Source organism: Heloderma suspectum, chromosome 13 (genome assembly GCF_057233095.1).
Source record: "Heloderma suspectum isolate Gila_16-S chromosome 13, 16-S_ref, whole genome shotgun sequence".
NCBI lineage: Eukaryota > Metazoa > Chordata > Lepidosauria > Squamata > Helodermatidae > Heloderma > Heloderma suspectum.
Window position 1 is genome coordinate 6580094 of NC_139470.1, and position 16591 is coordinate 6596684.

The 16591-nt window shown below is 50.5% G+C and overlaps 2 protein-coding genes across 2 annotated transcripts; one reads left to right on the forward strand and one right to left on the reverse strand.

Moving 5' to 3' along the window:
* Positions 1–654: 654 nt before the first annotated feature.
* RILPL2 (Rab interacting lysosomal protein like 2) lies at positions 655–6027 on the reverse strand. The gene is made up of 4 exons (XM_084820103.1): positions 5476–6027; positions 4004–4155; positions 2570–2683; positions 655–981 (listed from the first exon to the last, which is right to left on the reverse strand). The coding sequence occupies exons 1-4, from the start codon at positions 5830–5832 to the stop codon at positions 957–959; spliced, it is 648 nt and encodes a 215-aa protein (XP_084676229.1). The 5' UTR covers positions 5833–6027; the 3' UTR covers positions 655–956.
* A 685-nt stretch (positions 6028–6712) lies between these two features.
* On the forward strand, positions 6713–14299 carry SNRNP35 (small nuclear ribonucleoprotein U11/U12 subunit 35). Its single transcript, XM_084820102.1, has 2 exons — positions 6713–7897; positions 12493–14299. Exons 1-2 carry the CDS (start codon positions 7856–7858, stop codon positions 13288–13290), a joined length of 840 nt encoding a protein of 279 aa, XP_084676228.1. The 5' UTR covers positions 6713–7855; the 3' UTR covers positions 13291–14299.
* Positions 14300–16591: the final 2292 nt, after the last annotated feature.

Genomic DNA, 16591 nt, shown 5'->3' on the forward strand with positions numbered 1-16591 from the left:
CCTCAGTCCCACGGGCCAAATCCAGCCTACCTGGGTTCCCAATCTGGCCTTCCTGAGTTGCCCAGATGGCCTCACCCTGTTCCCTCTGACTCTGAATTGGTGGTTTCCTCGCATTTGCTATTTCCCCCTCCATTCTAAAAGTTTGAAATGCTTCTCTGAAGGCTTAGTTCCGGGCAGTAAGAACTTTTAAGCTAAAACTTTGCTGGTATTTTTTATATTTGGCCCCACCCCCTTTTGCCTTAAGCTGCACCCACCACTGGAAGAGGCTCAACATCCCTGCATTAACTAACAGATGCTGCGGGAACAAATGACAGAAGGGACGTTCCCTACAAGAATAACGCAAAGGCATCCGCCTGTCTGGCCTCTGCTGCTGGGAAAAGGGCAACAGACTGCATGCCTGATCCAACAGGACTCTTCTTCTGTTCCTTACTCTCCCCACGACAGCAACATCCCATGCTCTGTCACATATTTTGCTATGTTGTAAATGTTCGGCGAGTGACTCTGAGTAAACCCATAGGTTTAACCACTCGTGCCAAGACTGTTCAAATCGCTTTTCCACTGGCATAATCCAACAAGCATGCGCAGACCAGGAAAATACCTTTATCCTTCTGGACAGCTAACTCTGAGAAAAGCGCAAAGCAGCACTCATAAAGCTTCTAGAAACAAAGGTGTATGAATTTATTCTGCTCTTTACAGACCTATATATATTTCCAGCATTTCCAGTAGGAGTTTGATGCTCATAACAAAACTGAGAGAGGTATTACTCTTGAACGACAACAAGGAAATCAAAATGAGAGAGGATGCTAATTTCGCATAGAAACATGAATCCTGAAATGTCCCAAGGCTGCAGAGAACAATCAACACAGTCTTCAAATATTGCAGTTTTGGGCACTTGGGGGTTTTTCTTTGCTTCCTGCATGGCCTGTGAGTCCTTGAAGTGCAGCAAGAAGACTTCTTCATCGCAGCCTTTTAAAGGCGAACCTGCATTTGAAGGGGGAATAGGGGTGTGAGTGAAGGTAACAGAAGCAAGAGCAGAAAGGCAACTCTTGGCCAATTCACGAAATCCTAACCAGTTTAATGACATTTAATGACATTTGTAAGAACAATAATTTGGAACAAAAAAGGGGTGTTCTGTTTTTAGAGGGTGCATGCATGTTTCACAGACTTGCACCATCTTAGAAGAGACATCCTTTGCGTGAGAGTGATGGGAGAATGCATCTTGCAAGATGATGCTATTTGCAGATTTTGTATGTCAACTTCAACTCCCATCAGCCCTAGCTAGTATGGCCAATTGTCAGGGATTCTGGGCATTGTAGTCCAAAACATCTGGAAAGCACTAGATAAGGGAGGACCGAGCTAGATATCAGTCAGTCAGTCAGTCCAGTTTCATTGTTTATAACCCTAGGCCATTACAGTATAAGAAAATATCCAGAATATTACAAAAGTAAAAGCGGACAAAGTAAACATAGATCATGGAAAATGACTAATAATACAGAACTAGCAAACTGAAATAAATGATAAAAATTCCTTTGTACTGATTTCCAGCTTGCATAAAAGCATAGCTGGCTGAGGAAGACTGGGAGTTGTAGGACTTTTTTCCATCGAAACGTGCATAGGATTGTGCCCCAAGAAAGGTGTTTATGGCAGGGGAGTTTCGACAACCCCCTCTTTAAGTGTCTAGAGAATGCTTGAGGGGGGATCACAGTGTTGTGTGGACTTAAGGCCAGCCCTACCATTAAGCAAAGTGGGCAAGCTGCCTCCTGCAGCAGGTACTGAGTGAGACGTTGGAGGGTGTTGGAGGGCAGAGCCGTGTGTGCCAAGCAATCCGCTCTGTTCCCTGTGAGCTAGCCTTCCACCTTCGGGTGCAGTCGAGGGCACTGTCCGAGTGCCAGTGTTGAAGTCATATTCATCTGCCAGTTCCAGTCTGCTTCTGCATACAGAATGGGGGAGGGAGCTGCCAACTTGTCCTGTGCCTCAGGACGCAAAAAGGTTGCTGTGCTGTGTGATATTTTAGTCCACAAGTGGGCAAGTTGTGGCCCTCCAGATGTTTTGGCCTTCAGCTCCTATCAGCCCTAGCCAGCATGCAGGGTCGGCCCAATCTATTTTGCTGCCTGTGCCAAAGGACAAGATGGCACCCCTCCCTTTCCATGTACAAAAGCTGACTGGACTGGCATTTGAATCTTTCCTCAACACTGGCACAGCATCCTCCGCCACACTGGAAGGCGGCGGGCTAGCTTAGTGAGTGCAGGGCAGGCCGCATGGCCCACAAGGATCCCTCCTCCAAGACCTTGCTGCCACCTCCCAGCATCTGCCGCCTGAAGCAACTGCCTCACTCTGCCTATTGGTAGGGCCGGCCCTGACAACATAGCCAATGGTGAGAGCTGAGGAGAGTTGCAAGCCAAAACATCTGGAGCACCACAAGTTGCCCACCCCTGTTTCAGTCCGTCCTAACAAAAGGTCTTGCCCTGTGAATTATGAATTTCCCCCCTCTCTAATGGAGCAACAGGAATGCCTGTGTTTTTTTGTGTTTCCACAGTGTCTTATCAAAACAGGAAGCTGCAGTACTCACAGTCGCTTGATAGTGGCTTTCTCCTCCCTTCCTTTACTGGAACCAGAAGTGGTGCTCATAGCTGGTTCCTTCTGAGTTGGCTCAGCCCAGTCCTGCTTCTGCGTAATAAAGCCACTGGAGAGGGTGGGGGTGGAGAGAGAACAATCCTATCACTATCCCATGGAAGGCAAGAACCCTTTCCCAAAAGTTAAGGACTAAAAAAACAATTTTTACGGATTAGACACTACAGAATGTCTTTCCAGATCTCATTAAAACAGGATTTTAAAAAATCATAAGCGTCCTGCTGGAGGAGTTCAAAGGCCTATTAAGTCCAGCATTCTCTGCGCACACAGGCCAGCCAGATGCGTCTGGGAAGCCCACAAGCAGAACATGATTGCAACAGCACCCTTCTGCTTCAGGACAGATAAAGGCAGGGCTTCTTCACACAGTGCAGAGTTAAACTATGGAACTCGCTACCACAGAATGTAGTGATGGCCACCAATTTGGATGGCTTTAAAAGGGGGTTAGAGACGGCCATGTGCTACCTCCAGTACCAGAGGCAGGGAGCCTATGTGCACCAGTTGCTGGGGAACATGGGCAGGAGGGTGCTGTTGCGCTCGTGTCCTGCTTGTGGGTTCCTGGTCAACAGCTGGTTGGCCACCGTGTGAACAGAAAGCTGGACTAGATGGACCCTGGGTCTGATACAGCAGGGCTCTTCTGATGTTCTTATGAGCAGAACACCCAACTTCTGCTTCACAACAACCCGTTGTTGAGCTTTCCTCTGATATTTCAAGGTTATAAAATTCTGACTATGGGGTTTTATTCTTTTATCTTGCTGTTCACCGCTCTGAGACCTTTGACGTGGAGTGGCATATAAATATTGTAAATAAATAAGAAGGATTCCACAGGGGGCTGGTTCTACCACGCAGACTAGTGGCTATATACATGGCGAGAGCCATTGAAAAACATATAGAGTGACAAGGCATATCCAGAGTCATATCGGAGCCACACAGCTTAACTCCTGATCTGCTCACAAGCCACAAATGCTGCACGGTCTGGTCAGTCTGAACTCCAGCGTGTGAAATAAGATGTGCTCTACATTCCAAAGTGTGGGCCCTTTTTCAGTATTGTCCAGCAGCTAATCCAGTGGTGGGAAGCAACCCACTGCAGAGAAAAGGGAAACTGAGACAAATTAACGTCGGGATCATGCCTGCGAAGCAGAGGGTGGGGGCAGAGGAGATCCACGCAGCAAGACAGAAGCAGTCTTTTGGACCCTCATTTTTCTGTTCCAGCAACACCCTCCATTGTGCAGGGAAGAGACACTGAAGCACGTAACTTCAAGAGCATTAGTGCAAAGGGGCAGGGGGTTGATCTCTTTTACCCTCTCCCTTACTCTCCCTGCTTACTTTAAGCAAAGGTGGCCCCGATCCAGACTGGCGCCACCCTTGAGCTCACCTCTTGTAGCACTGCAGCTCTTCCTGTGCCACGAGCAGCTGGGCTTTCAGCTGGTTGCGTTCCTGGAGCACTTCCTTCAGCTCCTGCAGCGTGAAGCGGGGGCGGTTCGCATCCGTGAGGTCTATAATCATCTGGTTGGGGCCGAGGTTTACCTGTAAGACCGAATAACAGCAAACTCAGGGAGTGCGTGCCAACAGGCAAGGAGCCCAAATGGGGCCACTGAGAAATGAGGGCAAGGTATCGGCACGCTTGAGGGAACCCCACAGTTTGCAGATGTACAAGAAAGCTTAAAAGCAAAAACACTAAAGGGGATCCCTGAAACACCACTGAGAACACTCAGTGTGAGTCACGGAATGACAGTTGGAAAAGAAAAATGGGAAAGCATCAGGGAGACCTGTTTGCTTTTGACTCCTTCACACAGCTTATGAAACTCACTGGCAGAAGATATTGGCCTAGGCTGCAATCCTATACATGCTTTCCAGGGAGTAAGCCCCACTGAACTCAGTGGGACTTACTTCGGAGTAGACATGCATAGGCCTGATGGCTTTGGAAGGAAAAAAAGGATTTGACAAATTTGTGGAGGATGATAGGTCTGTCAGCGGCTATTAGCAACAAGAGCTGCATTTATTGATTATTACATTTCAATGCCACCCGATAGCCAAAGCTGCCTGGGTGTTTCACAAAAATTAAAACCCCAAAGTACCACAGAAAAATAAAGTTTAAAAGTTTAATACAGAATAAAACCAAAGTAAAGTAAAGACAGAGAGTAAAAGCTAGCGGCAGCGTAAAGATCTAAAAACACAACAAATCAGTGGAGCCAGAATTTGTAGGGACGCAGCGCCTGCACTTTTTTATTAGCACGAATGTCATCAGCCCCCCCACGACTTTCATGTTCCCTCTGAGCTTCGCTGCAACCCTCACAGTAGCTGGGGGGCAACGAAGACCCATCAGCTTGACCAAAGACCTGCTCCTGCCAGATGCAAACTGCTGGAACCGGTTTGTTGATCTGGAGCAACATGCCTGACTGGGCTATCCTCGGGGGGGGGGGGGGGCTGTCATGAGGAGCGTCCGCACTTCAAAATGTACCACTACAGCCTGATCAACACCTTTGAAAACAAAACTGAAGGGCTAAAAAGCCTGGGAAAGTAAAAACGGTCTTTGTCGGGCGCCAAAAAGACCACAACGGGGGCCTCTCTGCGGAAGTACCCTCCATGGGCAGAAGGGCTCTATCTGGTTGGCAGCCAGACGCAGAGCGCTGGCTCAGTCAGCCGGTCCCCCTTTCTCCACCCGGCCCGGAGACGTCTGAACGAGCAGGGAGCCTTCGCGCAGGCGGCGGCGCCCCCTCCCTTTCCACGGGCGCCGCTCGCACGCCGGGGCCCTCGTGCCGTCAGCGGCCGAGGGCTCCCCGCCCGAGCGGCGCGAGCCCGAGGCGTCCGCCTCCCTCGCCCGAGCCCCCTGGGCCGTGGACCTGCCTCCGCTGGGCCCCGGCGGGCTCCCTGCTCCCGGAGCCCCTCCACCTCTCCCTTCAGGCTGTCCCTCTCCATCGCCAAGGCCTCCACCGCCAGGTTGTTTTCGGTCACCAGCGCCTCCAGCATCTCCAGGATGCCGACCACCTTGAACTGGAGCTGGGCCACGCGGGCGGGCATCTCCACGCGGGGCTCGCTGCTGAGCTTGTGCAGGTCCCTGCCCAGGGCGTAGGAGATGTCGTAGACGTCCTCCGCCGTCAGCTGGAAGGCGCTCTTCCCGAAGGCGCCCTCGGGGCCGCCGCCGCCGCCTCCCCCCCCCTCCCCCTCCCCCGCCCCCTCCTCCGGGCGCCGCTCGGCTTGCATGGCGACGCTGGAACGAGGAGGGCGGAGAGGAGGCGGCGGAGCGCGGGGCGGCTCCGGGCCACGGGCGGCTGTTGCTGCAACGCGAGGCGGCGAGCGGCGACTTCCTTCCTCCTCCAGGAGTTTCGCGTGTGGCCCAGCCCCTCCGGCCGGCCGTCGGGGGACAGCGCCAGTCCAGGCCCGGCGGCGGCGGCGGAGGACCTAAGCGGCGGAGGCAGCCCTGGCGCGGGGGGGGAGGCGCAGGCCCGCCGAAGGCGCCCCCGCCGCCGCCGCCGCCTCGCGTCGTGGCGCGCGGCGGCACGACCCGGGGCGCAGCGGCCTTGCGCGCGGCCCCTCGCCGAGCCTTGGAACCAGCGACTGCCTTGGACGGGGTTGTTGTGACCCGCCCGGGGAGCTTCGGCTCTCGGGCGGTGCAGAGCCGACATAAACGGAACGCGCTCCTCTCGGCGGAAAAAAAACGGCGCGCTGGCGGCGGAATGCGGGGAGCTGCGCGACTTTGTTCTGTCTGAAGGCGCGCAGGGTTGCAGGGCTGTGAACTTCAGAAGAGCCCCGCTGGATGAGGCCAAGGGTCCGTCCAGGCCGGCCCTCTGTCCGCGCCGTGGCCGACCAGCTGCCCCCGGGAAACCCGCCAGCAGGACAGGAGTCCTGCCACCGCACCCTCCGCCCGTGTTCCCCAGCAACGGGCGCGCATAGGCACGTTGCCTCTGATACCGGAGGCATCGCGTAGTCAGGAGAGCCAGCGTGGAGCAGCGGCGAGAGTGTTGGGCTGGCAGCCGGGAGATCCGGGTTCTAGTCCCCGCTCGGCCATGGAAGCTCTCTGGATGACTCGGGGCCAGGCACAGACTCTCAGCCCACCTCACAGGGCTGTTGTTGTGAGGATAAAATGGAGAGGAGGAGGAATATGTACCCCGCCTTGGGTTTCTTAACGAGGAAACATGGCTGGATATAAATGTAATAAATAAATGAGGACTAGTAGCCATGGACAGCCTGATCTTCCTTGAATTTGTCCAGTCCCCTTTTAAAGCCACCCGAATTGCTGGTCATCGCTACATTTATTTATTTATTTATTGCATTTATACCCCGCCTTTCTCCCTCTCGCAAGGAACCCAAGGCGGCTTACATTCTCCTCCTCCTCACCGTTGTATCCTCACAACAACAACCCTGTGAGGTAGGTTGGGCTGAGAGTCTGTGACTGGCCCAAAGTCACCCAGTGAGCTTCCATGGCCAAGTGGGGACTAGAACCCGGATCTCCCGGCTCCCAGTCCGTCACTCCCACCACTACACTACACTGGCTCTCATCTTGTGGCAGATTCCATCCCCTGCTTTACAACTGCTTCTACTGTGGATATTTTGGACTTCAGCTCCCATAAGCCCCAGCCAGCATGTGGGGGAATTTTGCTCGGAGAGCTCCCACCTCTTGTGGGGAGGGGGCCTCACCCTGCACTTGGGTATCCCACCGCTAACATCTACCACCTGTGGGGAAAACGTTCCCACCTATGGGGTTTCTTGTTTGTATCATTGTTGACCTTTCAGGGCCTGAGGAACTCCCTGCCACGAGAAATCAAGAGTTCTGCAAATCAAGGCATAGTGGGAGTTGTCCAAAACATCTGGAGGACACCAAGGCCGGTGTTAGACCAGCAAACCAGCCAGAAGCCTAAAGGAGCTATCCCAAGTCCTGAGCCCAACCCCCAAATAGGTTCAGACTGGTTCTGGCTGAAGCCCAGAGCGGATGCTCAGCCCCACCGACATTGGAGCCACCAGCCTCCACTGATCCTTATTTCGGGCGACATACACGGCTTCTGCCACGAGGGGGCGCCCGTTGGGAATCTATTGGGCAAACGCGTCTCCGTTTCCCGTCCTGCAGATTCGCGCCGGGCCGCGCCACGCGGGGAGGAGGGAGGCCTTTGGCGAGGCTGGGCTGCGGGCCGGATCCTGCCCTTTTGAACATCCCCATTCTTGCCAGAGCCACGGGATCATCTCTTGCGGGGAAAGGAGCGCCGTTTCTCTGGTGAATCAGCCGCTGCGGATGAGAAGCCGCCCCCTCGCCGGTCTCCCTTTCCTGCGGCGGGTGAGTGTCCGGGCTGTGCGGGGATCCCGGGGGGGGGCCGCCTGCGGCTGGGGGTGTGCAGGCGCCCCCCGGGCTGGAGGCGGGGCCTTTGCGCCGCGGGGAGCCGCCGGGAGTCTGGGCTCGCCAAGCATCGGAGCCCCTGCTTCGCGTGCGCAAGGCCCCGGGTTCAATTCTGGGCATCTCCAGGAAGGGCCGGAACGTCGCCGTCTGCATCCCGGGAGAACCACTGCTGCCAGCTAGTGTCGACAGCGCTGGGCCAGATGGGCCAAGGGTCTGGTGGAAGATGCAGCAGCACGGCTGCCAAGGGGCCTCTTTTCAACAGCATCTTTGTTCTTCGTGGCCCCGTGGACCGCAGCACGCCAGGCCTTCCTGTCCTGCGCTCTCTCCCAGAGTGTGCTCAAGTCCATATTCATTGCATCCGTGATGCTATCCAGCCATCTCATCCTCTGCCGTCCCCTTCTCCTTTTGCCTTCAGTCCTTTCCAGCATCAGGGTCTTTTCCAGGGAGTTTTCTCTTCGCATTAGGTGGCCAAAATATTTGAGCTTCAGCTTCAGTATCTGTCCTTCCAATGAGCACTCAGGGTTGATTTCCTTTAGGATGGACTGATTTGACCTCCTTGCAGTCCAGGGGACTCGTAAGAGTCTTCTCCAGCACCACAGTTCGAAAGCATCGATTCTTCGGCGCTCAGCCTTCCTTATAGTCCAGCTCTCACAGCCATACATTACTACTGGGAAAACCATAGCTTTGATTAGACGGACCTTTGTCGGCAAGGTGATGTCTCTGCTTCTTACTATGCTGTCTAGGTTGGCCATAGCTTTCCTCCCAAGGAGCAAGCGTCTTTTAATTTCATGGCTGCAGTCACCGTCTGCGGTGATCTTGGAGCCCAAGAAAGTAAAATCTGTCACTGCTTCCATTTCTTCCCCTTCTATATGCCAGGAAGTGATGGGGCCAGATGCCATGATCTTAGTTTTGTTAATGTTGAGTTTCAAACCAGCTTTTGCACTCTCCTCTTTCACCCTCAACAAGAGGCTCTTGAGATCCTCTTCGCTTTCTGCCATTAGGGTGGTATCATCTGTGTACCTGAGGTTGTGGATAATTCTCCTGGCAATCTTAATTCCGACCTCTGATTCATCCAACCCGGCATTTCTCATGATGTACTCTGCATATAAGTTAAATAAGCAGGGTGACAATATGCAGCCTTGTCGTACTCTTTTCCCAATTTTGAACCACTCGGTTGTTCCACGCCTGGTTCTTACTGTTGCTTCTTGACCCTCGTACAGGTTTCTCAGGAGACAGGTAAGGTGGTCTGGTACTCCCATCACTTTAAGAATTTGCCACAGTTTGTTGTGATCCACACAATCAAAGGCTTTAGCGTAGTCAGTGAAGCAGAAATGGACGTTTTTCTGGAATTCTCTTGCTTTCTCCATGATGCAGCGAATGTTGGCGATTTGATCTCTAGTTCCTCTGCCTCTTCGAAACCCAGCTTGTACTTCCGGTAGTTCTCGGTTCGCATACTGCTGAAGCCTAGCTTGTAGGATTTTGAGCATCACCTTGCTGGCATGTGATATGAGCGCAATTGTGCGGTACTTTGAACACTCTTTGGCGTTGCCCTTCTTTGGAATTGGAATGTAAACTGACCTTTTCCAGTCTTGCGGCCATTGTTGAGTGTTCCAAATTTGTTGGCATATTGAATGCAGCACTTTAACAGCATCATCTTTTAGGATTTTAAATAGCTCAGCTGGAAGACTGTCATCTCCCCTAGCTTTGTTGTTACTAATGCTTCCTAAGGCCCACTTGACTTCACTCTCGAGGATGTCCGGCTCAAGTTCAGTGATCGCACTATCATGGCTATCAGGGACATTCAGATCTTTCCTGTATAGTTCTTCTGTGTAGTCTTTCCACCTCTTCTTAATCTCATCTGCTTCTGTTAGGTCCCTGCCTTCTTTGTCCTTTATCATGCCTGTCTTTGCACAAAACATTCCCTTAAGATCTCCGATTTTCTTGAAGAGATCTCTAGTCTTTCCCATTCTGTTGTTTTCCTCGATTTCTTTGCATTGTTCATTTAAGAAGGCCTTCTTGTCTCTCCTTGCTATTCTCTGGAACTGTGCATTCAGTTGGGTATATCTTCCCCTTTCTCCCTTGCTTTTCGCTTCCCTTCTTTCCTCAGCTACTTGTAAAGCCTCGTCAGACAGCCACTTGGCTTTCTTGCATTTCTTTTTCTTTGGGATGGATTGAGTTGCTGCCTCCTGAACAGTGTTACGGACCTCCGTCCATAGTTCCTCAGGCACTCTGTCTATCAGGTCTAATCCCTGAAATCTATTCCTCACTTCCACTGTATATCCATAAGGAATATAATTTAGGTCATACCTGAATGGTTTAGTGGTTTTCCCTACGTTCTTCAATTGAAGCCGAAATTTTGCAACAAGCAGCTCATGATCTGAGCCACAGTCAGCTCCAGGTCTTGTTTTGACTGACTGTATAGAGCTTCTCCATCTTTGGCTGCAAAGGACATCATCAATCTGATTTCGATATTGACCATCTGGTGATGCCCATGTGTGGAGTCGCCTCTTGTGCTGTTGGAAAAGAGTGTTTGCTATGATCAGCGTGTTCTCTTGGCAAAACTCTATTAGCCTTTGTCCTGCTTCATTTTGTACACCAAGGCCATGCCTGCCTGTTATCCCGGTGATTTCTTGACTTCCTACTTTAGCATTCCAATCCCCTATGATGAAGAGGACATCTTTTTTTGGTGTTAGTTCTAGAAGGTGTTGTAGGTCTTCATAGAACTGATCAACCTCAGCTTCTTCGGCATCAGTGGTTGGGGCATAGACTTGAATTACTGTGATGTTGAATGGTTTGCCTTGGATTCATACTGAGATCATTCTGTCGTTTTTAAGATTGTACCCCAGTACGGCTTTTCCCACCCTTTTGTTGACTATGAGTGCTACTCCATTTCTTCTAAAGGATTCTTGCCCACAGTAGTAGATATGATGGTCATCTGAATTAAATTCTCCCATGCCTGTCCATTTTAGTTCGCTGATTCCCAAGATGTCGATGTTCAATCTTGCCATCTCATGTTTGACCCCCTCCAGCTTACCTTGATTCATTGATCTGACATTCCAGGTTCCTGAACAATATTGTTCTTTACTGCATCGGATCTTCTTTTCACCACCAGACACATCCACAGCTGAGTGTCCTTTTGGCTTTGGCCCAGCTGCTTCACTCTTTCTGGCGCTACTTGGAAATACCCTCTGCTCTTCCCCAATAGTATATTGGACACCTTCCGACCTGAGGGGCTCATCTTCTGGCGTCATCTCTTTTAGCCTTGTGATACGTTCCATGGGGTTTTCTTGACAAGAATACTGGAGTGGGTTGCCATTTCCTTCTCCAGTGGACCACATTTTGTCAGAACTCTCCGCCATGACCTGTCCGTCTTGGGTGGCCCTGCACGGCATAGCTTATGGCTTCACTGAGTTACGCAAGCCCCTTCACCACAACAAGGCAGTGATCCATGAAGGGGCAACAGCATCTTACACCTCTGCTAAAAGAACCGCGCTAGCGGCCAGTAAGCTGCCGGGTTTTTGCCGTTAACATTTAACGCCCTGAACAACTTGGGACCGGGTACCTTAGGGATCGCTTCAGCCCTTGCCCCCCTGACAGTCTTTGCAGTCCTCGGAAGGAACACGTCTGCGCCTGAGGTTTGCCAGGGGAGGACTTCTGGGAGATTATTTCATAAGAACAAAAGCGGAGCCCTGCTGGATCAGACCAAGGGTCCGTCCAGTCCAGCATTCAGTTCACACAGTGGCCGACCAGCTGCCCCTGGGAAACCCACAAGCAAGACATGAGTGCACCTACCTACCCATGTTCCCCAGCAACTGATGTACACAGGCATACTGCCTCTGGTACTGGAGGCAGCACATAGCCATCAGGACTAGTAGTCATGGATAACCTTCTCCTTCAGGAATTTGTCTAACCCCCTTTTAAAGCCATCCAAGTTGGTGGCCATCACTTCATTTCAGGAGGACTAGTGGTAGAGCCCTCTGACTAGTGGTAGAGCCCTCTGACACGTCCCGTTCCCCCTCCCCCCCCCGTTGACGTTAGAAGGACATCTACAGTTTTGACCGCTAGAGGCCTGCCTCAGATGTAGATCTTTACACAGGCTTTCACAGGTTGAGGTGTGACCCAGCCAGTATAGTCACAGTTTTATTGCTGAGCACATTCTTTTATTGTATTTTAAAAAATTAGTTATATTTATATTCTGCCTTTTCCCCTCTTGTAAGGAATCCAAGGCAGCGTACATGCTCCTCCTCTCAATTTCACCCTCACAATAACCCTGTGAGGCAGGTTAGGCTGAGAGTCAGTGACTGGCCCAAAGTCATCCAGTGAGCTTCATGGCCGAGTAAGAACTAGAACACGGATCTTCCCAGTCCAACACTCTAACCACTATGCCATATTTTATTATTAACCACTTTCATCATTTTATTGGAAAGCAGTATACAAATTTGTGCAATAAATATATAAAATAATAAACAGAACTCCTTGAAACTAGGAATACATAAAAGGGTTTTTTTTGGGGGGGTGCTCTTTTTTCTCTCCAGATAATGAACGAGTGGGCACCCATCGCAAAGGAGTATGACCCCCTCAAAGCAGGAAGCATTGATGGTACAGATGAGGAACCCCATGATCGCGCTGTGTGGAGGGGGATGTTGGCACGGTACGTCCCCAACAAAGGTGTCTCGGGAGATCCCCATCTCACCCTGTTTGTAGCCAGACTCAACCTGCAAACCACGGAGGACAAATTAAAGGAAGTCTTTTCCCGATATGGAGATATCCGGAAGATCCGCCTGGTTCGAGACCTGGTCACTGGGTTTTCCAAGGGCTACGCCTTCATCGAGTACAAAGAGGAGCGCGCGCTCATGAAAGCTCACCGAGATGCCAATAAACTGATTATTGACCAACGTGAGATATTTGTCGACTTTGAGCTGGAGAGGACCCTCAAAGGATGGATTCCCCGGAGGCTTGGGGGCGGCTTTGGGGGCAAAAAGGAGTCAGGACAGCTGCGCTTTGGAGGCAGGGACAGGCCGTTCCGAAAGCCCATCAATTTACCCGCCATGAAAAGTGATTTTTACAGAGAGGGATCGGTGGAAAAAAGAGAACGGGGTTGGGCCAGGGAGGGGGCGAGGGAATGGAAAATGAGGGACCGAGATCACGAGAGGAACAGGGAGCAAAGACAGTCTGAACGGGAGCGGTCGCGGGGCTGGGGTGAGAACGAGAGAGACCGCGAGCGGCACGGCAGAGAAGAACGGAGCAGAGGAAGAGAGGGAAGAGACAGGGAGAGGAAGGAGCGGAGTCGGGACCACGGCTCGAAGAAACAAAGGGATGAAAACAGGCACTGATGGAACACTCCTGTCCAATGCTGTTTGACCACAGAATCCCAGTGCATTATGGGACAGCATCTGGGTTCAACTTCTGGAACAAACTGGACCAACCGATGGGTCACCCATCCGTAAGCTTTGGAAGTATGGGGTGTTCTCCCTGCTCCACCACACACTTGATTAGTCACCCTGTGCCGTCTTGCAGATTTTGTTAAGATTGTTTTGTTTTCGGCTCTCTCTTTTGTACTCCACTCTGAGCATTTTAAATGTACATGACTGATGACACAGAACATTCATAGACATACAGGCGCTGCTCAGGGGGAAGCCATCAGCAACAGAATGCTTACAAATGGGCACAGGGAGCAGAAAGGTCAGTTTGACTAGGGCAGCCTTTCCCAAGCTGGTGTGTTGGACTGCAGCTCCCAGAATTCCCAGCCAGCATGATAATGGTGGCTGGGAATTCTGGGAGTTTCAGTCCAACACATCTGGAGGACACTAGCTTGAGGAACCGTGGGCATGGGGGTGGGGAAATATTCACAGGACAAGGGAAAAGGAGGGACTGAACTGTGTTGGCAGGAAGGATGAGGAAGAAAAACGAGTTTGGGGGAAGCAGGAAAAGGGCCCAGATCTTTAGGCTGCACAAGGGGAAACAGAGTAGGCAACAGGCTGAGAAGCAGAGCACACAATTCGTTGGGGTGAAAAAAGGAGACCACATGCAGAAAGAAGGGTGGAGCTTGACTATAGGCCTTTGGGGTGGGAATGAAAGAGGGCAGTGATGCCTAGGGGGTGAAGGACTGGATTTTAGATACTGATGTGGATTAATTAGCCAGATGTTTGGCTGAGCTCTTGTTTCTGAGAAACACAGGAGGCTTTGTGTTAATTCAGAAATAGTTTTATTTAGAATATTAAAAAGATCTACAGTCGACATCACCGTCTACCCATCCCCTCCAAACAAACCCTGTTTATTGCCTTTTTACCTTGCAACACCCTGAATCTTTTAATAAAGACATTCACTCCTTTTGCATATCCTACCGCTGCGTTCAGTCCCTTTTCCTATACACCAGACAAGGGATAGGCAACTTGATGCCCTCCAGATGTTTTGGACTACAACTCCCATAATCCTTCACCACTGGCTGTTGGCTGGGACTGATGGGAGCTGTAGTCTAAAATATCTGTAAGGTTGCCTCCTCCTGTGCTAGACCTTTCCCGATAATTGCATTAAAAGAACTGTCACTGCAGCATTAGCCACTTTCAGGGACTAATGGTAGGGAAACGAAGCTCTGTGTGTGTTCTTGTTGGGACTCAAAAATCAGCCCAGTATGTGACATTAGGTACCTTCAATGCTGTATATCAGTCCAGTGCATTCGTGATCCCACAACACTAGTGCAGAATTTGGCAGCTAGTAGGGAGGGAGTTCAGCTTCCTGAGAATCTCAGCTACCAGTTTTTAAAAGCAGGGTTCTAGTCCTCATGATTGTTAACAGAAACATGTTTGCAGTATCTCCTATATTCTTAGAAAGGGGCTAGTGGTCAGGAGATGCAGCTGTAGTCCTTTGTACAGTTCCTACTCAAAGTGGAATAAATTATGCAAAACAAGCACATTTGCATAACTTATCCAGGGTGTAGAATCTGAGTGAACCCACAGAAGCATTTTGGATAGCTCCATCCACCTCCATGATCACTGGGAGGACTAGAAATGTCACATGGAGCAAAAAAGCACAAGTCTGTATCAATATTCACACCAAGGGCCTGGAGGTACAACCAAAAGCCACTGTAGGGCAATTTCCTACCCCTACGAAAAATGTCCCCACGTCATGAGCAACATTTTGAGTTTTCCAAGACTCTTCTTCAGGCTGGATGTTAAAAAAAAAAAAAAAAAAAACCGTGGGAGGAAAAAGTGGAACATGATGATAAATCCCCGGAGGCTGAAGCATGGAACAATCTGAAAATGGTAAATAGAAGGAATTGTGCTCAGGCTACTATAAATGTATGTAGACTTTAAAGCACCCCTGCAAATAAAACCACAAAAGTTACTAGCCTGCTAAGAAGCTAGGAGCCTGTGTTTCCACGTTGGCTGTGGAGGACAGCAAGCCCCCTTGTCTGCGGCAAGTGCCAGAGGAAAGGCTACTAGCATCTTAGCAGGCCAGTAAAAAAAAAAAAGGGGGGGGGCCTTCCACCAAACGGACTTCTAGAGGGGTGATGGAGTGATCTGTCCCCCCTGCCAACGTGCTCCGTTTCCCTGCTGCCTGCAGAGGAAAGGGCTCTTCTTCCTCTGCATCTAAGGATGGAAACTAGTGGGCTTGTGGAAGAGGAACGGAGTGATCCACCCCTCCTATGCCATGCCCTTAGCATGCATCAAATTTCTTGTCACATAAAACCCATGAGGCTCTTTTAAGGCTTTAAGATAATGTACTACTTTATCCTGAAGAAGAGGTCTGGGGAACTCAAAAGCTTGCTCACGACTCTGTGACATTTTCATTGGTCCTGGTTAGCCTGCTGTGGCTTTTGGATATATCTGTTTTGTTAAAAAAGAACAGATCAATGCAGCTCATCACAATTTTTAGATATAATTAGACGTCAGCTCAGCGACGTCAACCAGTGGTAGCGGCCACAGCAGAGGAGAGGAGATGAAATGAAATGTAGGTTGCCGGACTTTATTTCTGGCCAGGCCCCTACGCCTTGTACAACTGTGTGAGAAACTGAAAATTTCGAAGTAAGCCTCCCCCTGGACACCCTGTTTACTCAAAACAGAACTGGTTTGTTTGGCCGCATACAAAAAAAAAATTGCCCCTTCTTTTTGTATCTTTTAGAAGAGGGTTCACGTTGCACAGTGGTGCAACATCAGGCCCTTGTTCCAAGACAAGAGCCTTTCAACTAAATTAGTAAGGTCTGGTTTGCACATAACTCAGAGTATGAGGTTGTTCACAGAACACAACAACCCTGAGTATGGGTTGCTGTTAAATCATGGCTTGTCGTTGAATTGTGGGTTGTTGTGTTGCATGAACCCAGCTGCGTGAACCATGGTTTGTTAACCACGAATAACCCACAAAGAGAACCCCTGGATTGGGTTCTTTGTGGTTAACAAACCATAGTTTATTAGTATGGCAAGGTTCACACAATGCAACAACCCAGGATTCAACAACAACTCATACTCAACCCATATTATGGGTTGTTGTGTGAGCCCAGTCTATGGGTCAAATGTGGGTTGTTGTTGAATCATGGGTTATCATTACGTGTGAGCCCTGCACTGTGGTTTAACTATGGGATGTTAAATACGAACAACTCGGGAAGAGAACTCGTTTGGCTGTGAACTCCGAGTCGTT